The sequence below is a fragment of the Giraffa tippelskirchi genome, chromosome 7 (genome assembly GCF_054371585.1).
Source record: "Giraffa tippelskirchi isolate mGirTip1 chromosome 7, T2T-mGirTip1v1.2.pri, whole genome shotgun sequence".
Classification (NCBI taxonomy): Eukaryota; Metazoa; Chordata; class Mammalia; order Artiodactyla; family Giraffidae; genus Giraffa; species Giraffa tippelskirchi.
The window spans coordinates 99,904,930-99,932,150 of record NC_137281.1 but is presented as its reverse complement, the minus strand read 5'-3'; the positions used below and the strand labels follow the sequence as shown (position 1 = coordinate 99,932,150).

At 37.7% G+C, this 27,221-nt stretch overlaps 1 protein-coding gene, 1 long non-coding RNA gene and 1 pseudogene across 27 annotated transcripts in view; 2 read left to right on the top strand and 1 right to left on the bottom strand.

The window, feature by feature from the left end:
* Positions 1-27,221, bottom strand: part of MGA (MAX dimerization protein MGA) — a 140,986-nt gene that overhangs the window by 64,070 nt on the left and 49,695 nt on the right. For 25 of the 26 annotated variants that reach the window (XM_081507745.1, XM_081507720.1, XM_081507719.1 and 22 more), the window contains exon 2: positions 19,991-21,121. In XM_081507745.1, the coding sequence (XP_081363871.1) occupies positions 19,991-21,054 (1,064 nt within the window). In that variant the 5' untranslated portion in view covers positions 21,055-21,121. Of the gene's footprint in view, positions 1-19,986; positions 21,122-27,221 lie in introns of all 26 variants that reach the window. The other variant, XR_014058935.1, reaches the window with a different exon arrangement.
* On the top strand, positions 4,209-17,534 carry LOC145512967 (uncharacterized). Its single transcript, XR_014058939.1, has 2 exons — positions 4,209-6,990; positions 17,437-17,534. It is a non-coding gene; the product is annotated as an uncharacterized LOC145512967 (long non-coding RNA).
* Positions 7,973-8,395, top strand: LOC145512964 (large ribosomal subunit protein eL21 pseudogene; annotated as a pseudogene).

The window sequence follows — 27,221 nt, the reverse complement described above, 5'->3', positions numbered from 1 at the left end:
ATCTTGTATACAGTCACCCCCAGTATCTGAGGGAAATTGGTTCCAGAACTCCCCACAGATACTAAACTCTGTGGATATAAAACAGCAAATCCTAAGAAATCCACACACACACACAAAAAAAAAAAAAACTAAGGGAATAAATGAGTTTGACAAGATCACAGGATCCAAGATCAACGCATACCAAAATAATCGTATTTCTACACACTAGGAACAAACATCAAAAATGAAATTGAGAAGACAACCCTATTTACAATAGATCAACAAGAATAAACTACTTAATAAACTGAACCAAAACACTGTAAGACTCGTACACAGAAAACTACAAAACGGTTGGGGGGAGAAAACAAAATTAAAGCCAGCCTTTAAAAAAAGCACCACTACAATACTGTAAAGTAATTAGCCCCCAGCTAAAATAAATAAATTTTAAATAAATAAATAAATAAAGGATAAATACTTCACAGTTACATACTTAGACAACTTAGTATTGGTGAGACAGCAATACTCCCCAAAAGTGATCTACAGATTCAACACAATCCCTATCAATGCCCTACCTGGGATTTTTGTGAAATAGACAAGCTGACCTTATACAATTCACATGGAAATGCAAGGGACCCCAAAATAACTCAAAGTATCTTGAAAAACAGAAACAAATGGGGACACATACTTCCCAATTTCAAAACCTATATAAAGCTACTGTACTCGACATTAAGCTAAACATACCAATCAACTAAACAGAATTTAGAGTCCAACAATAAATGCCCACATTTGTAACAACTGCTTTTTTCTTTTCTTTTTTAAAGGCCACACCATGCGCCATGTGGGATTTTAGTTCTCACACCAGGGATCGAACCAGTGCCCCCTTCATTGAGAGTGAGGAATTTCAACCACTACACCACCAGGGAAGTCCCTCAATTGATTTTCAACTGAATTCAATTCATGGATGCCAAGACAATTTAGTGAGGGAAGTGTTGGGCTTATCAACAACCAAAACTTATTCAACACAAACACTTCACAAATGTTCATGGCAATGTTATTCATAATAGTCAAAAAGAAACAACCTAATGTCTGTCAACTAATAAATGGATAAACAAAATGTAGTAGATCCACATGCTGCTGCTTCAGTCATGTCCGACTCTGTGCGACCCCATAGACGGCAGCCCACCAGGCTCCCCTGTCCTTGAGATTCCCCCGGCAAGAATACTGGAGTGGGTTGCCATTTCCTTCTCCAATGCACAAAGTGAAAACTGAAAGTGACGTCGCTCAGTCCTGTCCGACTCTTCATAACAGAATACAATTCAGTAATAAAAGAAATTAAGTACAGATACATGCTACGACATGAACCTTGAAAACTTTATGCTAAGCAAGGCACAGCAGACCACACATTACATGATTCTGTTTACATGTAATATCCGGAACGGGCAAATCCAGAGACAAAAGAGAGACTGGTGGCTGCATATGGTTGGGTGGGATGGAATAGTAGCTGAAGGAAAATGAGGAGTGATCAGTCAAGGACACAGGGTTTCTTTCTTTGCGGTGATGAAATGTTCTTAAAATGACTCTAGTCATGGCTATACAATTTTGCAAATACACAGAAGTCACTGAACTTAACACTTTTAAAGGGTGAATTATATAGCAGTGAATTACATCTTTTTTTTTTTTAACCAAGTTTAAAAAAAATATTAAAGGAAGTTCTTCAGACTGATAGGAAATGAACTAGTATGCAAATGAATCCAGGAATGAATGAAAAGATCCAGAAAAAATAAACATGCCACTAAATATAAAAGACTATTTTTCCTACATTTATTTAAATGACTACTGTTTAAAGCAAATAAAGTAACAATATTTGGGGGGGAGCGGTTTATAACATAAATCTAAGGACATGAACAACAAGGACATTAGCTGGTCATGAACTGTTACAATATTAATCTGATTCTACTTGATAAATTAAGAATGCACATACCTATCTCCATAACCACTGCTAGAGAATGCACTGTGTTCCCTCCCAAATTCATAAACTGAAGCCCTAACCCCCAGTGACTGTACACAGAGATATGGTCTTGAGGAAGTAATTAAGGTTAAATGAGGTCATAAAGGTCACCTCTCTCTTTTCTACATGAGGACAATGCTAGAAAGCAGCTGTCTACAGGTCAGGATAAGAGCTCTCAACAAAACTGAACCTTATCAAAACCATTACTTGGACTTTATAGACTCCAGAAACATGAAAAAATAAATTTTCATTGTTTAAGTCACTCAGTTTACGGTATTTTATTATGTCAACCTAAGTAGACTAATATAAACACTAAAAAAAAAAAAAACTTACAGAGACATAGCTAAAAAAACCCAACAGGCCACATGGATGGAATTTTTTTAATTCAAACCAAATGAAAACAGGGTAAGATAACCAAAGAATAGATGACAGAAAATACCAAGACAAAATGCTATGCACAGCCAAATAAATTTTTCAAAAAATCAGTATCTTGGGGATTGATAAACTTTATAAAGGGCTAGATGTAAAAATTTTAGTCTCTGAAGTTTGTATAACCTTTACTCAACTCTACTGCCATAGCATAAAAGAAGCCACAAGACAATACATAAACAAGTGAACATAGTTGTGTCCCAACAAATGGACATTGAAATTTGAATTTTACATAATTTTCACGTGACAAATATTACTTTTATTTGTTTTTCCCTCACAATCATTAAAAAATATAGTAACCATATTTTTAGTTTGCAGGCCATAACAACACCACCCAAAAAATGGCAGGCTAGGTGTGGTCCACAGGTCCTAAGTCTGTCAACCACTGGAGTAGGCAAATTAAAACAAAAGCAAAGGAACTCCCTGGTGGTCCAGTGGCTAAGACTGCAGACTTCCAATGCAGGGGGGCTTGGTTCAATCCCTGCTCAGGGAACTAGATCCTGCATGCCACAACTAAGACCCAGAGCAGTCAAATAAATAAATAAATAAAAACAAAAGCAAGCAGAAAGAAGGAATAGGTGCTAAGAGGAAAAAGTTCCATGAAATAGAGAAGAGAGAAATTGAATTTATGAGCTGAAACTTGCCAACAAAGAAAAACTCCTTGGCTTCCCTCAAGTCTAGCAAAGACATAGTGAAAACATTCCAATCTTGCACAAACTTAGAAAATACTGGAGAATCCAACACTTTACAGCTTTGAAGGAAACAAATCCCTGAATCCAAAGTATCAGAAATAAAAATATCCTTCATGAATTCAGAGGAAAATCCTCAGTGAAATATCAGTGAGCTGAATCCAATATTAAAAACAATGTTCTTTAAACCAAGTAGTATTTATCCCAAGAATGCAAAGATGTTAGAACATTTCTAGCCCTCATTCCCACACAGCCCCCACCCCACCATTAAAAAAAAAAAATCAAATTAACTATCCATATTAACAAAAAACGGGGAGAAAAACAAAATCTCAATGGATACAAGAAGTCATTTGATAAATATTCAACATTCATTCATAACAACACTTAAGAAATTAGGACTGGAAGGAAACTTCTCAATGTGATACAGAGCATTACAAGAACAGCTAAAACCAACTCGATAACAGCCAATTAAAAAATACTGAATGATTTTCTCTAAAATTAGGAGACATGAGAATGACGATTCTCAAAATTTAGTTTCAATAAGAGTACTAGAAGTTAAACTGTGCAGTAAGGTAAGAAAGAAAGAGAATAATAATAAAGACTGTAAAGGAAGAAGTAAAACTAACTTTGTTCACAGACACTATTTCACAGACATCGTAATTGTGTATGCAGAAAATCCTAAATACTACAAACCAATAAGTGAATTCAGCAAGGTCATCAAATACAAGATCAAGGTACAAAAATCAACTGTATTTCTACATACTATGGTAGTTTTGAAGTTTACACTATCAAACATTTATTATAGTGTCATCAAGACTGTATACTACTGGCAAAAGAACAGACAAAAAAATCGAATAAAAATAGTCCAAAAATACTCACTCATATATATAGTAACCTCATTTTCCAAGGCACCAGTGCATTTTAATGAGGTATATTTTCAATATGATGTTAGAACACATAGGTATCTGCATGGAAAAATACGAGCCTTGACCCCCAACTTCATGCCATACACAAAAAATAAACCAAGATAGGCTAGATTTAAATGTAAAAGCTAAAATAGCTTCCCCCTTTCAAAATTTTCACTTAACTGGAGAAAACAGCTATTTCTTTATCTGTTTTTTTTTTTTTAAATGGCTTTATTATGTAAATTACATACATAAATCCCACCCATTTTATGTGACAACTCACTTATTTTTACTAAATTTATAGTTTTGCCAACAGCACAATCCCATTTACCTATTTTTTATTTTTTGACCACACTGCACAGCTTGTGGGATCTTAGTTCCCCAACCAGGAATTGAACCCAGGCCCTCAGAGGTGGAAGCACGGAGTCCTAACCACTCAACTGCCAGGGAATTCCCTACTTTACTTGTTTTTAAAGGTTACGCAAACCATGATGTCTCTTTTGCCCTTTCCCTATTAATCTCAGTTTTTATGTATATTTATATATATAAATGTCGTTCTCTATCAAGTAATTTAGGATTCACACACTTAATGACAGTTCTTTCATTATCTTCATATTTCACAGAATGAACTTCCAACATGCAGTAAATAATCTCTTTTTTTCATTTAGCCACATGACTTCAATTATGTCTGCAGGAGCTAAGAAACTTGGGAAGCTAAATCTTGGCTGCTACCAAAATAATTGCTTTCACTTCTTCCCAGGATATTAAATCTGGTAAATTACAGAAGTTGTCAGAAAGAATCTCTCCTTATCTTCCAATAAAACCTTTATACATAAAGCATGAATTTTTTTCTTGGCAGAAGGATTTTGTACACAATCCTGAAGTTTCATACTTCTAAGAAGGTGCTATACAAAAAATTTGCTACAAGATTATCTAATACAGCAAAACAAATTTGTACACATCAATTAATCTAAAGAACTACTTTTTTGTTGGCATACACAATCAATGTAACAAATAAATATAATGCATACCAGCCATTCTGAAACACACTAGAACAGCTTTTTAGTGCTATGGATAAACCCATTCAGGCAACACTTACTGAGCTCCTATAATGTTCCAGATGCATTTTGTCGGGCAGAAGGATTTACCAAAATAAATAAAGCACAGTCCACACATTCAGGGAATTCATAAATCAATGCAAAAGACAGACAAATAGACAATATTATGTCATTTAACTTAATTGATACTAAGACATATAAAGGTGCACATTAGATAAACCCATAACATAATGCCTCCCATGAAACTGGTAATTAGAGTAAACAGGAAAAAGAAAACCATTGGAAAAGGGAATGTAGAGTGGAAAACAAAAGAGCTTCTGGAAACTGAAATATGATATCTACAATAAAAACACCAGTAAGTTAGAAGCTAAATCAAGGAAATCTTATATAACAAAGAGCAAAAAGATAAAAGACTGATTATATAAGATAATCTGTCAACTATCAAGGTTTTTTTTTAAAAAAAGAAAACAAACATGAAAGTGAAAACGTTTTCAGAGAAATATACTTCAATGTTCCTAGGACCAAAGAACATGAAATTTCTTGTTTTGAAAAAAATATGTTTTCTCACAATGATGAGAAGAACCACACCAATACAGAGGCTCATCATTGTGAAATTTCATAATATGAGAGATCAACAAAAGATCTTAAGAGCCTCCAAACCACCGGGAATCAAACTTCTCAACAGGAAACTGGAACCTGAAAACACATTTTCAGCAAAGAACTCTACCTTCAACCAAAATACTTATAAAGTGTGAGGGCGTAAGAAAGCTATTAAAAATACTAATAAAGCTATTATTCAACACGTAACAAGGAAATTGTTGAGCAGTGAAGGAGATTACTACCTTCCTCCGAAGTGATTTTATTTAAACATTCTAAAATTCTACATCCCATACATCCTTTCTGAGTAAATTATGAAAATGCACTTGAAAAAGTGCAAATTAAAACCAAAATGCTCCCACTTTCACCATGTCTATTTAACATAGTACTGCAAGTTGTAACTAAAACAATTAGATAAGAAAAAAATAATATTAATTGAAATTGGGAAAGAAAAAGTTATCTCTATTGTAGATGATATGATCTTACATGCAGAAAATTCTAAATAATACACACACACATACACAGAGCCAGTTAACAAATTCAGCAAGGCTACAGGATACAAAATTAATATAAGGGGCCAGCTATATTTCCATACATTGTACAATACACAACATACATGAAATATGCAACTTCCTTTTTTAAAACAAAATAAGGATGAAAACGGAAGAGCTGATTCTTTGAAAAGATACACCAAATCAACAAACCTTAGCCAGGCTCATCAAGAAAAAGAGAGGATCCAAAAAAATAAAAATAAAAGAGAAGTAATACCTGACACCAGAGAAATATAAAGGATCATAAAGAGATTACATTTATATGCAATTATAATTATATGCCAATAAAATGGGCAACCTAGGAGAATTGTATAATCTTCTAGAAATAATCACCTAGTACAACCTCCCAAGACTGAATCAGGAAGAAATACAAAATATAAACAGAGACCAATTACAGTAAGTCCCCTACATACAAACCAGTTCTGTTCTAAGAGCATGTTCTTAAGTCCAATTCATTCAACAAAACTAGCCTAAGTACCCAACTAACACAACTGGCTATATAGTACTGTACTGTAATAGGTTTATAATACTTTTCATGTTCCATCACTTCAAGGCAAATAGATGGGGAAACAATGGAAACAGTGACAGACTTTATTTTCTTGAGCTCCAAAATCACTGCAGATGGTGACTGCAGCCATGAAGTCAAAAGACACTTGCTCCTTGGAAGAAAAGCAATGACAAACCTAGACAGCATATTAAAAAGCAGAGACGTTCCTTTGCAGACAAAGATCCGTCTAATCAAAACTATGGTTTTCCCAGTAGTCATGTATGGATGTGAGAGTTGGACTACGAAGAAAGTTGAGGGCCGAAGCATTGATGCTTTTGAACTGTGGTGTTGGAGAAGACTCTTGAGAGTCCCTTGGACTGCAAGGAGATCAAACCAGTTAATCCTAAAGGAAATCAGTCCTGAATATTCATTGGAAGGACTGATGCTGAAGCTGAAGCTCCAATCCTTTGGCCACCTGATGCAAAGAACTGACTCATTCGAAAAGACACTGATTCTGGGAAAGATTGAGGGCAGGAGGAGAAGGGGACGACAGAGGATGAGATGGTTGGATGGCATCACTGACTCTACGGACGTGAATTTAAGCAAGCTTCGAGAGCTGGTGATGGACAGGGAAGCCTGGCATAGCTATACAGTCCGTGGAATCACAAAGAGTCGGACACAACTGAGCGACTGGACTGGACTGAATACATTAAAAAACAAAAAAGTAAAACAGTTTGAACGTTACAGTACAGTACCTTGAAAAGTACAGTAGTACAGTAAAACAGCTGGCATACAGGGGCTAGCATCGAGTGAACAGGTAAGAAGAGTTATGGACTAGAGGAGGGAGAGAGGTATAAGATGGCAGAGCTGAAAGATTTTCAGCAATAGAAGATGGAGGGTAAGCTGCAACTTCACTCACATCAGATACAGAACACACAGTTGCATCTTTGAAAGTTTACAACTTACTGGTTTGTATGTAGGCGACTTACTGTACCAATGATACAACTGATTCAGTAATTTAGAAGACTCCCAAGAAATTAAAGTCCACGACCAGATGGCTTCACAGGTGAATCCTACAGAACATTTAGACAATTAACAACTACTTCTCTCGAAACATTCCAAAACATCTATGAGCAAAGAATGCATCTGAACTTCTACTACATCAGCATTACCCTGATACCAAAATCAAAGACATCACTACCTCCAAAAAAAAAGAACCCTACGGAGCACTTTTCAGCCAGAACCGCCATCTTCCAGTAATTCACCAAAATGATCAACACAAAGGGAAAGAGGAGGGGCACCCGCTACATGTTCTCGAGGTCTTTTAGAAAACATGGAGTTGTTCCTTTGGCCACATACATGCGAATCTACAAAAAGGGTGATACTGTAGATATCAAGGGAACGGGTACTGTTCAAAAAGGAATGCCCCACAAATGTTACCATGGCAAAACTGGGAGAGTCTACAGTGTTAACCAGCATGCTGTTGGCATCATTGTAAACAAACAAGTTAAGGGCAAGATTCTTGCCAAGAGAATTAACGTGCGTATTGAGCATATTAAACACTCTAAGAGCCGAGAAAGCTTCCTGAAACACATGAAGGAAAATGATCAGAAAAAGAAGGAAGCCAAAGAGAAAGGGACTTGGGTTCAGCTGAAGCGCCAGCCTGCTCCACCAGAGAAGCACACTTCGTGAGGACCAATGGAAAGGAACCCAAACTGTTGGAGCCCATTCCCTATGAATTCATGACCTGATGGGTGTAAAAATAAGGACCTGGGCCGTTAAAAAAACAAAACAAAACTACAGACCAGTATCACTTATGAACATAAATGAAAAAATCCTCAACAAGAGAAGGCATAGCAATGAAAAGCCTGTGCACTACAACCAGAGAGTAACCCCCACTCACTGCAACTAGAGAAAGCCCTCGCACAGCAACAAAGACCCAGTGCAACCATAAATAAATAAAACCACAATGAGCTAAGAGCTTCCCTCAAAGCTCAGGAGGTAAAGAATCTGCCTGCAATTCAGGAGACCTAGGTTCAATTCCCAGGTTTGGAAGATCCCCTGGAGAAGGAAATGGCAAACCACTCCAGTATTCTTGCCTGGAGAATCCCAAGGACAGAGGAGCCTGGCAGGCTACAGTCCATGGTGTCGCAAGAGTCGGACATGACTTAGCGACTAAAGAGAGAGAGACAATGAGCTATCACCTCACTTGTCAAAATGGTATTATCAAAAAGACAACAGATAATCAGTGCTGGCTATGGCTCAGATCATGAACTCCTTATTGCCAAATTCAGACTTAAATTGAAGGAAGTAGGGAAAACCATTAGACCATTCAAGTAGGACCTAAATCAAATCCCTAATGATTATACAGTGGAAGTGAGAAATAGATTTAAGGGACTAGATCCAATAGACAGAGGGCCTGATGAACTATGAACAGAGGTTCGTGACACCGTTCAGGAAACAGGGATCAAGACCATCCCCATGGAAAAGAAATGCAAAAAAGCAAAATGGCTGTCTGAGGAGGCCTTACAAATAGCTGTGAAAAGAAGAGAAGCGAAAAGCAAAGGAGAAAAGAAAATATATTCCCATTTGAATGCAGAGTTCCAAAGAATAGCAAGGAGAGATAAGAGAGCCTTCCTCAGCGATCAGTGCAAAGAAATAGAGGAAAACAACAGAATGGGAAAGACTAGAGAGCTCTTCAAGAAAATTAGAGATACTAAGGGAACATTTCATGCAAAGATGGGCTCGATAAAGGACAGAAATGGTATGGATTCAATAGAAGCAGAAGATATTAACAAGAGGTGGCAAGAATACACAGAAGAACTATACAAAAAAGATCCTCATGACTCAGATAGTCATGATGGTGTGATCACTCACCTAGAGCCAGACATCCTGGAATATGAAGTGAAGTGGGCCTTAGAAAGCATCACTGCTAACAAAGCTAGTGGAGGTGATGGAATTCCAGTTGAGCTATTTCAAATCATAAAAGATGATGCTGTGAAAGTGCTGCACTCAATATGCCAGCAAACTTGGGAAACTCAGCAGTGGCCACAGGACTGGAAAAGGTCAGTTTTCATTCCAATCCCAAAGAAAGGCAATGTCAAAGAAGAATGCTCAAATTACCGCACAATTGCACTCATCTCACACACTAGTAAAGTAATGCTCAAAATTCTCCAAGCCAGGCTTCAACAATATGTGAACAGTGAATTTCCAGATGTTCAAGCTAGTTTTAGAAAAGGCAGAAGAACCAGAGATCAAATTGCCAACATCCGCTGGATCATCGAAAAAGCAAGCGAGTTACACAAAAACATCTATTTCTGCTTTATTGACTATGCCAAAGCCTTGACTGTGTGGATCACAATAAACTGTGGAAAATAGAGAGATGGGAATACCAGACCACCTGACCTGCCTCTTGAGAAATCTGTATGCAGGTCAGGAAGCAACAGTTAGAACTGGACATGGAACAACAGACTGGTTCCAAATAGGGGAAAGGAGAACGTCAAGGCTGTATATTGTCACCCTGCTTATTTAACTTATATACAGAGTACATCATGAGAAACGCTGGGCTGGAAGAAGCACAAGCTGGAATCAAGATTGCTGGGAGAAATATCAATAACCTCAGATATGCAGATGACACCACCCTTATGGCAGAAAGTGAAGAAGAACTAAAAAGCCTCTTGATGAAAGTGAGAGAGGAGAGTGAAAAAGTTGGCTTAAAACTCAACATTCAGAAAACGAAGATCATGGCATCTATAGTTCATCACTTCATGGGAAATAGATGGGGAAACAGTGGAAACAGTGTCAGACTTTATTTTGGGGGGGCTCCAAAATCACTGCAGATGGTGACTGTAGCCATGAAATTAAAAGACACTTACTCCTTGGAAGGAAAGTTATGACCAACCTAGATAACATATTAAAAAGCAGAGACATTACTTTGCCAACAAAGGTCCGTCTAGTCAAGGCTATGGTTTTTCCAGTGGTCATGTATGGATGTGAGAGTTGGACTGTTAAGAAAGCTGAGCGCCATAGAATTGATGCTTTTGAAGTGTGGTGTTGGAGAAGACTCTTGAGAGTCCCTTGGACTGCAAGGAGATCCAACCAGTCCATCCTAAAGGAGATCAGCCCTGGGTGTTCATTGGAAGGACTGATGTTGAAGCTGAAACTCCAATACTTTGGCCACTTCATGTGAAGAGTTGACTCATTGGAAAAGACCCTGATGCTGAGATAGACTGGGGGCAGGAGGAGAAGGGGACAACAGAGGATGAGATGGTTGGATGGCATCACCGACTCGATGGGCATGAGATTGGGTAGACTCCAGGAGTTGGTGATGGACAGGGAGGCCTGGCGTGCTGCGATTCACGGGGTCGCAAAGAGTCGGACATGACTGAGCGACTGAACTGAACTGAATCAGTGCTGGAGAGAATGTGGAGAAAAGGGAATCCTCAGGCATTGCTGGTGGGCATGTAAGCTGGTGTAGCCACTATGGAAAAGAGTATTGAGGTTCTTCATGAAATTAAAGATAAAACTGCCATAGCAACTGCCAAGCAAGTCCACTTCTGGATACTTTTCCAAAGAAACTAAAAACTCTAATTCAAAAAGACATATGCACATCTATGTTCACAGCAGCATTATTCACAATAACTAAGATATGTAAACAATTTAAGTGTCCATCAATAGGTGAATGGATAAAAAACATGATAGATGAATATTAGCCACAAAAAAAAAAGAATGAAATCTTGCCATTTGCAATAACATGGATAGACCTAGAGGATATTGTGCTAAGTGAAATAAGTCAGACGTAAAAAGACAAATATTTTGATTTCACTTATACGTGGAATCTTAAAAAAAAGAAAAGAAATGAATGGAAACAAGAGTCATAGATCTAGAGAACTAGATAGCTACCAGAGGAGAACAAGTAAAGGTAATGAATGAAATAGGTGAGGAAAATTAAAACGTACAAACTTCTAGTCACAAAGTAAATGAGTCCCAGGAATAAAAATGTACAGTGCAGGAAATACTGCCAATAATAATGTAGTATATATTAATACATTATTAATGCAATATATACAAAATGTAAAGTTACATTATGACAAATGTAACAGATTTATCATGGTGATCACTTTGTAATGTACACAAATACCAAATCACCCTATGCTACACACCAGAATGACAGTGTTACAGGTCGATTATACTTCAATATACACTCAGAAAAAGAGGTCAGGCTTGTGGTTACTGGAGGCAGGAAAATGGGAAACTGGATGATGGTGGTAGAAAAGTATAAAATTCCATTATAAAATAAGTAAGTACTAGGTTTATAATGCACAACATGATTGATATAATTAACATTGCTATATGTTACATATTAAAGTCACTGAGAGAGTAAATCCTAAGAGTTCTCACCACAAGCCCTGCCTCAAAATAATCTGAGCTCCCAAATCAAGCATCTGAAGACAAAGTCTGCATATAGCTAAATACCATTTTCAGGTAGAAGATAATGCTATTTCTTGGAGCATGCACATCAAGTTGGTTTTTTCCTCTTCAGTAACAGATATTTATGCATTCATAAATCTGAACCTTTTCTTAACTCTTTAAGATCAGAATCTTAAGATTTAGATGGGGAAACAGTGACAGATTTTACTTTCTTGGGCTCCAAAATCATTGCTGATGGTGACTGCAGCCATGAACTTAAAAAAAAGACGCTTGCTCCTTGGAAGAAAAGCTATGACAAACCTAGACAGTGTATTAAAAAGCAGAGACAATACTTTGCCTACAAAGGTCCACATAGTCAAACCTATGGTTTTTCCAGTAGTCATGTACAGATGTGAGAACTGGACAATAAAAAAGGCTGAACACCAAAGAACTGATGCCTTCAATTGTGGTGCTGGAGAAGATTCTTGAGAGTCCCTTAAACAGCAAGGAGATCAAAACAGTCAAGCCTAAAGGAAATCAGTCCTGAATATTCATTGGAAGGACTGATGCTGAAGCTGAAGCTCCAATACTTTGTTCACCTGATGTGAAGAACTGACTCACTGGAAAAAGGCCCTAATGCTGGGAAAGGTTGAAGGCAAGAGGAAAAGGAGATGACAGAGGATGAGATGGTTAGATTGCATCACTGACTCAGTGGACATGAGTTTGAGTCAACTGCAAGAGATGGAAGTACAGGCAAGCCTGGTATGCTGCAGTCCATGGGGCTGCAAAGAGTCGGACACAAAAGAGCAACTGAACAACACGTAACACCAAAAACTACTATCTGTAAGAAATACACGATTCCTTCAGCTAACAAACTCCTTCTCACCCTGGCATCCAAAGTAATTTTAAAAGTTAAGTTCTCTATCACCCAAGGATAGATTAAACTGCTTTTGGATAATGAGGGTGAAAATAGTGGTGCTGCCATAAAACTCCTAGAAGAGAACACAGGCATTACATTCTAGGACATAAATCCTATCAGTGTTTTATTACATCAGTCTAAAGCAATAGAAATAAAAGCAAAAATAAACAAATGGGATCTAATCAAACTTAAAAGCTTTTGTACAGCAAAGGAAACTATAAATAAAACAAAAAGACAACCTACAGACTGGTTGTCTCTACAGAAAATATTTGCAAATGATGTGACCAAAAAGCGCTTAATTTCCAAAACATACAAACAGCTCATACAACTCAGTAACAAAAACAAGCAACCCAATCGAAAGACAGACAGTAGATCTAAATAGACATTTCTCCAAAGATGACATACAGATGGCCAAGAGGGACATGAAAAGATACTCAGCATCACTAATTATTAGAGAAATGCAAATCAAAACCACAATGAGATACCACCTCACACTGGTCAGAATAGCCATCAATAAAAGGTCGACAAACAACAAATGCTGGAAAGAATGTGGGAGAAAAGAGAACCCTCCTATGCTATTGGTGGGAATGTAAATTAGTGCAGCCACCATGAAAAACAACACGGAGGTTCCTCAAAAAAACTAAAAACAGAGTTGCCACAAGATCCAGCAATCCCACTTCTGAGTATATATCTATACAAAACTATAATCCAGAAAGATACATGCACCCTAAGATCATCACAGCAGCACTATTCATAATAGCCAAGATATGCAAACAATCTAAACATCGAATGACAGATGAATGGATAAAGAAAATGTGGTACATATATACAATGGAATACCACTCAGCCATTAAAAAACAGAATAATGCCATCTGCCGCAACATGAATGGACCCAGAGACTACCACACTAAGTAAAGTCAGAAAGAGAAAGACAAATACCATAAGATATCACTTACATAAGGAATCTAAAATATGACACAAATGAACTTATTCACAAAACGGAAACAGACTCACAGACATATAAAACAGACTGTGGTTGCCAAGGGGACAGTGGGATATTGGAGGCATGGATTGGCAGTTTGGGATTAGCAGAAGCAAATTATTATATACAGCATGGATAAACACCACAGTGCCATGCTATGCTATGCTAAGTCGCTTCAGTCGTGTCCGACTCTGTGCGACCCCATAGACGGCAGCTCACCAGGCTCCGCCGTCCCTAGGATTCTCCAGGCAAGAACACTGGAGTGGGTTGCCATTTCCTTCTCCAAAACACCACAGTACCACTATAAAACACTATATATTCAATGTCCTGTGATAAAACACAATGGAAAAGAATACAAAAAAAGAATATATTTGTAACTGAATTGCTTTGCTGTACAGCAGAAATTAGTAAGACACTGTAAACCAACTGTACTTCAATAAAATAATTTTTTAAAAATACTGGTGTTGAAATGTTTAAAACACGTATGGGGTAATCAAGATGATTAGACAGTGACTGGAGAATCATGTATTATAGATGGCATCCACTACCTGCAACTGCAATATATATAGATACACACACTACAGCAAAAAGTATAAACTGAAAAACATTTTCTCTCAATAGGAAGAAAGAAAAACCTGTAAGCTGCCTGAGTAACATCCACTCCACCTGTTAACAACCCTTAGAAAATAGCAAAGGACTAACTTGCCCATAAAGAAGTCAAGGGGAGCTCATGACTGTGGGGATTCCATAGTAACTATTAGTGGAATATGAATCAAGTGAGAAAAATAAAGTAAAAGTATTGGGCTAGGATGTACTTCGGCCAAACTTGGATTTTAACATTGAAATAAGGCAAATTTTCAGTAGCAAATGTAAGGAGCTTAGAAACAGCCACTAGGTCCTAACAAGTAAAGAGTTAAACAGACTGAAAAATCAATAATTATTTTGAATCCATAAGAGACAGTGCAAACTGCTGAAACAGGTAAATACAGGGGATCATGGTTTAACGGAGCAGTAACTGACAAAAGACTCCACCTTGGGAACCAGTGCACCAGGGTAGAAAAACCTTAACTGTAACTGACAAATTGCTGGACGCTCAGTGTAAGACAGCCTGAGTTTAAAACTCCAGGGATGCCCAGTTATAGGGGGGCTCCCACATTTCTGTAAGTTTTCCTCTAGGAGCTAGACCAGATCAGCTCATGAGAAAAATCCTGGGGTGCAGGTGGCTCAGAGGGGTGGTCTCTGTTACTTTTAACAACAAAGCCTAATCTCTAGAGACAAAGGAGTCAACCAGAGTCTAACTTGGTGGGGTTTTATCAGAGCCTAACTGACCTGGGGAATGGGAAATTACCCAACTGCAGCCTACCAGAGCCAATCCTGTCCAACTTAAGGGGGCAAGAAGGGATATGAGAAGCACCTGTGAAGTTCACAGTCCGGAGGCACAGACTCATTTAAAAACTGAGAACTAATCATAAAACTAAAAGAACAGTTCCCTTTCCCTCACATCCAAGCCTTACCACAACATTATTAAAAGCCTATTATATAAAGCACTTCCTTTTACCTAACACATCCTGTCCAACTAGCCATAAAAAATTACAACACATACTAAAAGGCAAAAAAAACCCTCCACAACTTGAAGACAGAGCAACCATCAAAATTATCATACTGGAATGTTGAAATTACCAGATTGGGAATTTATAACTATGATTAACATGCTAAGAATTCTAATAAATAAAGTAGACAACATGTGGGCTTCCCAGGTGGCTCAGTGGTAAAGAATCTGCCTTCAGTGCAGGAGACTCAGGTTCAACCCCTGGGTTGGGAAGATCTCCTAGAGGAGGAAATGGCCACCCACTCCAGTATTCTTGCCTGGAGAATTCCATGGCAGAGGAGCCTGGTAGGCTATGGTAAGAACAGACGTGCAATGTAAGCAGAGAAATCAAAATTCTAATAAAAAAGCAAAAAGAGACACTAAAGATCAAAACCAGAAATGGGCAAGAAATGGTAAGAACCTAAAAGAAGTTAAGAAGAGGTGACAAGAATATACATAGGAACTATACAAAAAAGGTCTTAATGACCCAGATAACCACACTGGTGTGGTCACGCACCAAGAGCCAGACATCCTAGAGTGTAAAGTCAAGTGGGCTTTAGGAAGTATTACTAGGAACAAAGCTAGTAGTGGTAATGGAATTCCAGCGGAGTTATTTAAAATCCTAAAAGATGATGCTGTTAAAGTGCTGCTCTTAATAGGTCAGCAAATTTGGAAAATTCAGTAGTGGCCACTGGACTGGAAAAGGTCAGTTTTCATTCTAATCCCAAAGAAAGGCAATGCCAAAGAATGTTCAAACTATCATACAACTGCGCTCATTTCACATACTAGCAAAAAGTATGAAAAGTGTTAACCATTCAGTCCTGTCTGACTCTGCGACCCCAAGGACTGTAGCCCACCAGGCTCCTCTGTCCATGGAATTCTCCAGGCAAGAACACTGGAGTGGGTAGCCATTCCCCTCTCCAGGGGATCTTCCCGACCCAGGGATTGAACGCAGGTCTTTTGCACTGCAGGCAGATTCTTTACCATCTGAGCCACCAGGAAGGACCACATGCTAGCAAGGTAATGCTCAAAATCTTTCAAGCTAGGCTTCAACAGTACATGAACCAAGAACTTCCAGATGGAAGCTGGATTTAGAAAAGGCAGAGGAACCAGAGATCAAATTGCCAGCATCCTTTAGATCTTAGAAAAATCAAGAGAATTCCGGAAACACATCTACTTCTGCTTCACTGACTACACTAAAGCCTTTGACTGTGTGGATCACAACAAACGGTGGAAAATTAAAGAGATGGGAATACCAGACCACCTTACCTGCCTCCTGAGAAACCTGTATGCAGGTCAAGAAACAACAATTAGAACTAGACATGACACAACGGACTGGTTCAAAATTGGAAAGGAGCACATCAAGGCTGGATACTATCACCCTGCTTATTTAATTTTTACGCAGAGTACATCACGAGAAATGCTGGGCGGGATGAATCACCAACTGGAATCAAGACTGCTGGGAGAAATATCAATAGCCTCAGGTAAGAAGATGATACCATTCTAATGGCAGAGAGCAGAGGAACTAAAGAACCTCTTGATGAGGGTGAAAGAGGAGCATGAAAAGCTGGCTTAAAACTCAATATTCGAAAAACTAAGATCATGGCATCCGGTCCCACCACTTTGTGGTAAACAGATGGGGAAAAGTGGAAACAGTGACAGATTTTCTGGGCTCCAAAATCACTGTGGACAGTGACTGCAGCTATGAAATTAAGCTTGCTCGTTGGAAGAAAAGCTATGACAAACCTAGACAGCATATTAAAAAGCAGAGACATCACTTTGCCAACAAAGGTCCAAAAAGTCAAAGTTATAGTTTTTCCAGTAGTCACGTACAGATGTGAGAGTTGGACCATAAAGGAGGCTGAGTGCCAAAGAATTGATGCTTTCTATTTTTGGTGCTGGAGAAGACTCTTGAGAGTCCCTTGGACAGCAAGGAGATCAAACCAGTCAATCCTAAAGGAAATCAACCCTGAATATTCATTGGAAGGACTGATGCTGAAGCTCTAATACTTTGGACACCTGACGTGAAGAGCTGAAGATGGAAAAGCCCCTGATGCTGGGCAAAAGAAGGGGGCAGCAGAGGATGAGATGGTTAGATAACAGCACCAACTCAATGGACATGAATCTGAGTAAACTCCAGCAAATAGTGAAGGACAGGGAAGCCTGGCATGCTGCAGTTCATGGAGTTGAAAAGGGTCGAACATGACTCAGTGACTGAACATCACCACCCATTCATGATAAAAACTCTCAGTGAACTAGCAAATAAAAGAGAACTTTCTCAACTTAAATTAGAAACTTTCGCACTAAGATAAGAAACAAGGAAAAGATGTCTACTGTCATCAATCCTTTTCGGCATCTTACTGGAATTCCTAGTGAACGCAATATAGATTTGAGAGAAAGAAATAAAACTATCTTTGTTCACAAATGACATGATCATCTAGGTAGAAAATGTCAAAGAATCCCCAAAAAACTTCTGGAATTAATAAGCTGCAGAATATGAGGATAAAGTACAAAATTCAATAGTTTTCCTATGTATCAACAAAGAACAAGTGGAAAACACAATATCATTTACATTATCACTTCCCAAAAGTGCATACTTAGTTATAAATCTAATATATACAAGATCTATATGAGGAAAATGAAAATACACTGATGAAAAAAATTAAAGAACTAAATAAATGGAGAGGTAGTCAATGTTCATGAACAGGAAGACTCAATACAGTTAACATGTCAGTTCTTCCCAACTTGATCTACAGATTCAATGAAAGCATAATCAAAATCCCTGCAAGTTATTTTGTGAATATGGCTGAACTCATTCTCAAGACTACATAGAGACGAAAAAGATCCAGAATAGTCAACACCTATTGAAAATGAACAAAGTTGGAGAGATGACACTGCCCAAGTTCAAGACTTTCTTAAAAAGCTACAGTAATCAAAACGGTGTAGTACTGTTACAAGAACGGACTAATAGGTCAAGGGAACAGACTAGAGAGCCCACAAATAAGACTCAAATAGAGCCAACTGATCTTTGACAAAGAAGCAAGGACAGTATCAGAGCAGAGAGTCTTCTCAAACGGTGCTGAAATAGCAGGACATCCACATGCAAAAAAAATGACTCTAGGCACAGACCTTCCAACTTCCACATAAACTAATTCAAAATGGATCATAAACCAAAATGTAAAACACAAAATTTTAAGAATCCTAAAAGATAACCTAAGAGAAAACCTACATGACCTTAAATATGGCAATGACATCTTAAGATACAAAATCAAAGGCATGATCCATGAAAGAAATCACTGATAGGCTAAACTTCATTAAAATAATAAACTTCTGCTTAGTATGATACTATTATGGTGGATACATGTCTTTACATTATTTGTCCAAACCCACAGAATGTATTATCACCAAGAGTGAACCTTTATGCAATCTATGGGCTTTGAGTGATTATGACGCACCAATTTAGGTTCATCAATTATAAACAAATGCACCATTCTGGTGGTGGATGTTGATAATGGGAATGGCTATGTATGTGTGGGGACAGAAGTTGTAACGGGAAATATCTAAACTTTCTCTCGATTTTGCTGCAAACCTAAAATTGCTCTTAAAAAAATAAAGCCTTCAATAAAAATAAATAACACAAGTTCAAATTTAAAAAGTGCAACAGTGTATCGTGTTATTTTAACATGTTAATAACCTTCAGCTTGTTTTTCGTCAGGAAATTTATGGATTAGGATGTCCATAGGGCAAAAAATTCTTATTTATTTAGCCGTGCTGGGTCTTAAATGCAGCATGCAGGATCTTTAGTTGCAGCATGTGGAATCCAGTTCCCTGACGAGGGATTGAATCTGGACCTTGTGCACTGGAAGCATGGAATCTTAGCCACTGAACCACTAGGTCTTAGCCACTGAACCACCAGGTAAGTCCCAGGAAATTCTTACATACTAGACATAAATTAGTTTACTTTCAATTTCTTCTGAGTCTCATTGGATAAGTCTTACTTCAGTTATGATTTGGGGGTCATTCTTTTCCCTACTCCAATTAATCAAGAGTTGTCTATATATACTGTATATGAACTATATTTTAATTTTTTTAAAAGCTGTCTATATATTAACAAGGAATAGACATGTGTGATTAACAAAAGTCTAAATCTAAAATCTAAGGTTCCCACTGGGATGAATCATCTAATTTGCCTACAATTCTAGATTGTGAACCCAACTGATATTCATCACAGAAAAACGAACTATCATTTTGCAGAATGGAAAAGCAACTATCACTTCACAAATGTGGGGTATTTTATAGTGGCTTGCACCTGAAGTCAGGAGTCCACATAACCAATATTTTAAATTCAAATCTTCCTTTTATCTCTAAGAACAGAAAATTGTTACCTACCTTTCAGAAACCTCTTGCTTCAACTGAGGGACTTCACCAAGTGCTGAATCAATATCCATGAAACCAAGAAAATCTCGCTTTATAGTAAGGGAAGGCTTCTCCAAACCCTTGCCTGATGTTTCCTGACCCCTTGATAAAGGATCCGAATCTGTTAGCTGCATCTCTGACCCCTCACCTTCTGTAAGACGGACCCGTTGACCAGGAGAACTGGGAACACTGTTCCCTTCTTGGTCAGAGCTGTTCTTTTGCTTTCCATCTCTCTGGGGCTTACTATTCAGCCCATCATCCCGGAAGCCTTTAGCAAATGGATTGTAATCTATTTTCAACTGGGTAATTTGAATGTTTTGATAAGCTGTTACTGCAAAGAATTCAGTCTGTGGGAAGGTAAAAGTGTGGACACCAGGGCCATTTAATTGTATCACTTCAGTAGCCTTTTCTGCAGGCACCAAGTGAAGCCGCGGCAAGTAGCGATGCATAGAGTGCAAGATAATATGCCCTTCTTGGTCCAGTGTATTGTTTGTAAGTTTGAGTTTGTAGAAAGACACTGGTTGATGCATCCAATAATGACCTGTGGAAGGAGATTCTGGATGAATAAAAACCCTCCCCAAAACATGGGGCTCAGCCTTCCCACTGGGCTCCCACCAGCGACCGTTCCATTTATAACGGTGATTATCCACAGGAGATATATCCATGACAAGGATATATTTCATATTTGAATCTAAACCTGTTATCCAATAACGACAGTAAGGAAACATGCGTCTTCCCTGCTTCGTCAGAATCATCTCTGTGCTTCGATGATAGAATTCGTTCCACATACTATTGTTATCCAAGGTGACAGTGATTCCTCCTACAGTACAATCAGCTGGAAGGCAAACCTTTCCTTTAGATTTTCCTGGTGATGACACACTGCTAGCCAAAGCACAGGCATCCCGATTAGTAACCAAAATTCCTTGATCAGTTTTGCCATTTCCTGGCTGTTTTAGGATGACAAAGAAGGTAGGTGCTGCTCCTGGCACTGTCCCACCATCTTGATTAGCCAATATAATCTGCTGTTTCTCCTCCATGATTCCAGTGGGAAAATCAGTAGTAAGATAATTGTAGTTACCACATAATCACAATGGCCTTTCCAGCCTAAAAAAAACAGAAGAACACTTTAATCAAGTGAACATTTATTAACAAAAATGTAAGAATGATTAATGCTATCCCAAAATACATCCCTAAATTCTTCAAAGATTTTGCTTCTACTTTTCTCTCAATCACTGTAAGGATATTCATTCTGGAATATTTGATTATCTTTTTAAAGTTCATTTTAATCTAATTAAGTTACTCATATCCCAATCCTTCAATAATTCACTATACATGCAATAATCTCAATAAAAAAGTATATGTTCATTTCAGAAAAATTATATGAAAATATAAAAGTATACAGACCTAAAAGAAGATTAAATTGTAAAGTTATCTGCATTCCAAAAGAATCCCAATAATTTTATGAATTAATTTGAGAGGATTCCGTTACAAGCACATTCTCCTGAGTAAAAATTAACAAATTTCCATGTTATCACTGTACAGAGAATCACTTCTTTTATTAGAGTACTGGCATAAGTTCATACAAAAGCAAAATGCTATTTAACTTACTAGGTACATGAAAGTTAAAGTGTTAGTCGCTCAGTTGTGTCTGCCTCTTTGGGATCCCATGGACTGTAGCCCACCAGGCACCTCTGTCCATGGGATTCTCTAGGCAAGAATACTGGAATGGGTTGCCATTCCCTTCTCTAGGGGATCTTCCCAACCTAGGGATGGAACCTGGGTCTCCTGCATTGCAGGTGGTTTCTTTATGAACTGAGCCATCAAGGAAGCCCTGTTAGTACATACATTTAAAGAAAACATGACAAAACACCAGAACTTACTGGAAAAGAAATAGTTGGCTCCACAACTCAGATCTTACACTGAAAAAAATTTCAATAGACCAAACACTTAAATCCCACCCCCTACTCCCAACTCAGTTAAATTTTTTTTTCATTCTTAAAGAAATCTTGAAAAAAGCTTTTTGATAATAAGTAGTACACAAAACCTAGAAGTTAGTAAGACAATAAAATTTTTGATAAATTCAAAATCATATAAATTTGTTTTTAATATGACAAAAACTATCCGTGCAACATTTAAAAAATGACTAACTGGAAAACAGTACCTGAAACATAAGGAACTCATTTCCCTAATATAAAAAGGAATTTTTATACAAATTGGAAAAACAAAAAATCTAACAGAAAAATGGACAAAGGATAGGAATTGCAAATGGTTAAGAAAATGTACACAATCACAGAACAGAAGAAATTAAAGTCATCCTAAGATACTGCTTTTTGCAAAAATAAACAAATGGGACCTAATTAAAATTAAAATCTTTCGCACAACAAAGGAAACTATAAGCAAGGTGAAAAGACAGCCTTCAGAATGGGAGAAAATAATAGCAAATGAAGCAACAAACAATTAATCTCAAAAATATACAAGCAACTCCTGCAGCTCAATTCCAGAAAAATAAACGACCCAATCAAAAAATGGGCCAAAGAACTAAACAGACATTTCTCCAAAGAAGACATACAGATGGCTAACAAACACATGAAAAGATGCTCAACATCACTCATTATTAGAGAAATGCAAATCAAAACCACAATGAGGTACCATTTCACACCAGTCAGAATGGCTGCTATCCAAAAGTCTACAAGCAATAAATGCTGGAGACGGTGTGGAGAAAAGGGAACCCTCTTACACTGTTGGTGGGAATGCAAACTAGTACAGCCACTATGGAGAACAGTGTGGAGATTCCTTAAAAAACTGGGAATAGAACTGCCATATGACCCAGCAATCCCACTGCTGGGCATACACACGGAGGAAACCAGAATTGAAAGAGACACGTGTACCCCAATGTTCATCGCAGCACTGTTTACAATAGCCAGGACATGGAAGCAACCTAGATGTCCATCAGCAGACGAATGGATAAGGAAGCTGTGGTACATATACACAATGGAATATTACTCAGCCATTAAAAAAATGCATTTGAATCGGTTCTATTGAGATGGATGAAACTGGAGCCCATTATACAGAGTGAAGTAAGCCAGAAAGAAAAACATCAATACAGTATACTAATGCATATATATGGAATTTGAAAGATGGTAACGATAACCCTATATGCAAGACAGAATAAGAGACACAGATGCATAGAACAGTCTTATGGACTCTGAGGGAGAAGGTGAGGGGGGGACGTTCTGGGACAATAGCATGGAAACATATATAATATCATATGTGAAACAGAACACCATTCCAGGTTCGATGCATGAGACAAATGCTCAGGGCTGGGGCAATGGGATGACCCAGAGGGATGGGATGGGGAGGGAGGTGGGAGGGGGGTTCAGGTTGGGGAACACATGTAAACCCATGGCTGATTCATGTCAATGTATGGCAAAAACTACTACAATATTGTAAAGTAATTAGCCCCCAACTAAAATAAATAAATTTATTAAAAAAAAAAAAAAGAATACAGATTAAAAAAAAAAAAAGATACTGCTTTTCACCCTAGCAGAATGCCGAAAATCAAAGTCTGTCAAAGGTGCTGGAAAAGGTATATATCAACCGCCATTCTCATCTAATCAGCCACTTAAGAATGTAAGACAACAGAATCTCAGAGGCTAGTATGAAAATATCAAAAGTAGAAACACATACATCCCAGGAAACAATGGTTCTTCTAGGACTTTATCTTACATACATGTGTGCAAACACACACATACACACCAGTAATAAATGGTGGTACTATGAAAGAGTGGAATATTCTGCAGCTAAAAAAGAGAATTATAAATCTCAGACTCGTTAACATTACCTAAAAGATATACAAAATGCATAAAGTTCTAAGAGTTATAGATTATGCTATATACTTCTGTAAGTTTAAACAAAGAAAAAGCCAAAGAAAGAAAAGAATACGTATGTATTTGCCTGACAGAGACTACCTGCAAAGACAGAAGAGGAACTGGTAGTATTGGCTTTATCAAGGGAAAACAGGGTGGCTGGAAAAATACTCTGACACTTTCTAAATTTTTTATCTTGTGACCATACAACCTGCCCCCCCCCAAAAGAAACCTAAATTAGTTACTTCATAAAAGTTACACAAAAAAACCACATATACTGTATAACTCCATTTATAAGAAACGTCCAGAATAGGCAAATCTGTAAAGTAGATCATTGGCTGACAGTGAAAAGGGAGAGGATTAATTAGGACAATTGTTAACAGTTTGCGGTTTTCTATAAGAGTGACGGAAATGTTCAGGAACTAAAAACCAGTTAATGTATCCTTTAAAATGTTGAATTTAGGGACTCCCTGCTGGCCCAGTGGTTAAGACACCACACTTCTAATGCAGGGGGCCTGGGCTCAATCCCTGGTCAGGGAACTAGATCCCACATGCTGCAACCAAGAGCCCACATGCCAGCAACTGAAGACCCCGTATGCTGCAACTAAGACCTGATACAGTCAAATAAATATATAAATGTTTTAAATCGTGAATTTTATGTTATGTGAATTATATCTCAATAAACCATTATAAAGAAATCTCAGGTTGTTATATTCAACTGAAGTGATGTGCTAAAATAAATTACCTAAATATTCTACAAAATATAAAGCTATCACCTTCAATTAGCTTTTATACAAAAAAGGAAAATACTACATCACTAGGCTTCCCAGGTGGAGCTGGGGTAAAGAATCCACCTACCAATGTAGGAGACATAAGAGACATAGGTTCGATCCCTGGGCTGGCAAGATCCCCTAGAGAAGGGCATGGCAACCCACTCCAGTCCCATCCACAAAGGAGCCTGGCAGGCTACAGTCCATAGGGTCACAAAGAGTCAGACACAATTGAAGCAACTTAGCACACACATACACTCTTGTTTAACCGCGTCAGTAACTTCTGACTAAGCAAACTGAGCCACTTACTGGTGTTCCTCTTTTTAATTAAAAGTTTAATTTTACTTTTCATCAGAGCTATTGACAAGCAATAAAAGCATCTGATCTGAATTTTACATCTTTCAGGACTGGCCACATGATCCCCCCAAAAAGTGGGGGGGAAGCTCCAAAACTTAAAATATTCATTATCCTCAGGATAATACTTTAAAGATCAACACTTCAAAATAGGTTGGTTATTGTTTCTGATTATGGCTAGATATGAAAATAGAAACCCTACTTTCTAACACTAAAGCACTAATACCTAAGAAAGGTAAAAAAAAAAAAAAGATCTCTCCTCTGATTTGGAGTTTAAGAGATAGAAAAAATTAAGAATGATTCTTTTCAAAAGCTTCCTCAGGCTTAAGGCAATTAAGTTTATTGATTTCCTAAAACTAGTTAGTTTAAGCAACATCTATCAGACTGATAAAACAAAATTTAAACAGACTTATAAGTCACAAATAGTGACTTTTATAAAAATAGTAAAGTTCGGAAAGTTCATAAAAACCAATATCTTTAAAATGGTGTATAACTGGTCAAAAAGGCCATCATCAAAATATCTACAAATACTGGAAAGGATGTGGAGAAAAGGGAACCCTCTTTCACTGTTGGTGGGAATGTAAACTGATATAGCCACTACAGAGAACAGTATGGAGTTTCCTTAAAAAACTAGGAATAAAACTACCATTGTTGTTGTTCAGTCACCTAGTCATATCTGATTCGTTGCAACCCCATGGACTGCAGCACTCCAGGCCTCTCTGTCCCTCAACATCTCCGGAAGTTTGCCAAAGTTCATGTCCATTCCATCAGTGATGCCATCCAGCCACCTAATCCTCTAACGCCATCTTCTTCTGCCTTCAATCTCTCCCAGCATCAGGGACTTTTCCAGTGAGTCAGCTATTCGCATCAGGTGACCAAAATACTAGCGCTTCAGCTTCAGTATCAGTCCTTCCAATGAGTATTCAGGGTTGATTTCCTTTAAGATTGACTGGTTTGATCTCCCTGCTGTCCAACCATTATGACCTAGGAATCCCACTACTGGGCATACACCCTTAGAAAACTGTAATTCAAAAAGACACATGTACCCCAATGTTCACTGCAGCACTATTTACAACAGAGAGGACATGGAAGCAACCTAGATGTCCATCAACAGAAAAACAGATAAAGAAGTTGTGGTACATACATACAGTGGAATACTACTCAGACACAAAAAGGAATCAATGTCAGGTGAACTGATGCAGATGAACCTAGAGTCTGTCAAACAGATAAAGAAATTGTGGTACATACATACCATGGAATATTACTCAGCCATAAAAAGTAACAAGCATCAGTTGAACTGAGGGGGATGAACCTAGAGCCTGTCAAACAGAGTAATGTAAGTCATAAAGAGAAAAGCAAATATCATATATTAATCCATATATACAGAATCTAGAAAAAGGCACTGATGAACCTATTTGCAGGACAGGAATATGAATAGAGACATAGATATGGAGAATGGACTTCTGCAGGGGGGCGGGGGGAGGGGGACGACACAAGAAGTGAGAGCGAAGCATTGCTATATATACTCTACCATGTGTAAAACAGATAGCTAGTGGGAAGCTGCTATAAAACACAGGGAGCCCAGTCCAACGTTCTGCATCAACCTATAGGAGTGAGATGGGGGGGAGGTGCTCAAGAGGGAGAAGATATATATATATATATATACACCTATGGCTGATTCAGGTTATTGTATGACACAAACCAACACAACACTGTAAGGCAATTATCCTCCAGTTAAATAAAACAAAGCTAAAAACATAAAATAAAACTGTATATAAATCAAATAACACAAACTCCTAATCTTGTACTTAGTCCATAAAGCTCAGTTTTGTATCAAATCAAGTATTTTTGTAAGCAATTATGCAAAAACACACTTATGAAGTACATTTAAGACAGGCAGCAAAGAACTACTTGAAAAAATTGTTTAGCTATCCCAAACCTACGAAGACATTAAAGAGTTCAGAATTTCTTAAACACTGTCTTCTATAATAATAAAATCTTGATTTTTCAGATCATTTTTACAGGTAAAAGTGGGCAAGGAAGTTTTAACCAATGCTTTAAAAATCACTATCTTTTAAAAATTAACCTATGAAATATCAAAGATTCTACTGATGGGAATCCAGTTTAGAGACTGTACTAAAATAAATTTTAAACTTACATTATGTATATACACATTTTAAAATTATCCTTTCATCAAAACACAAAAAGTAAGTT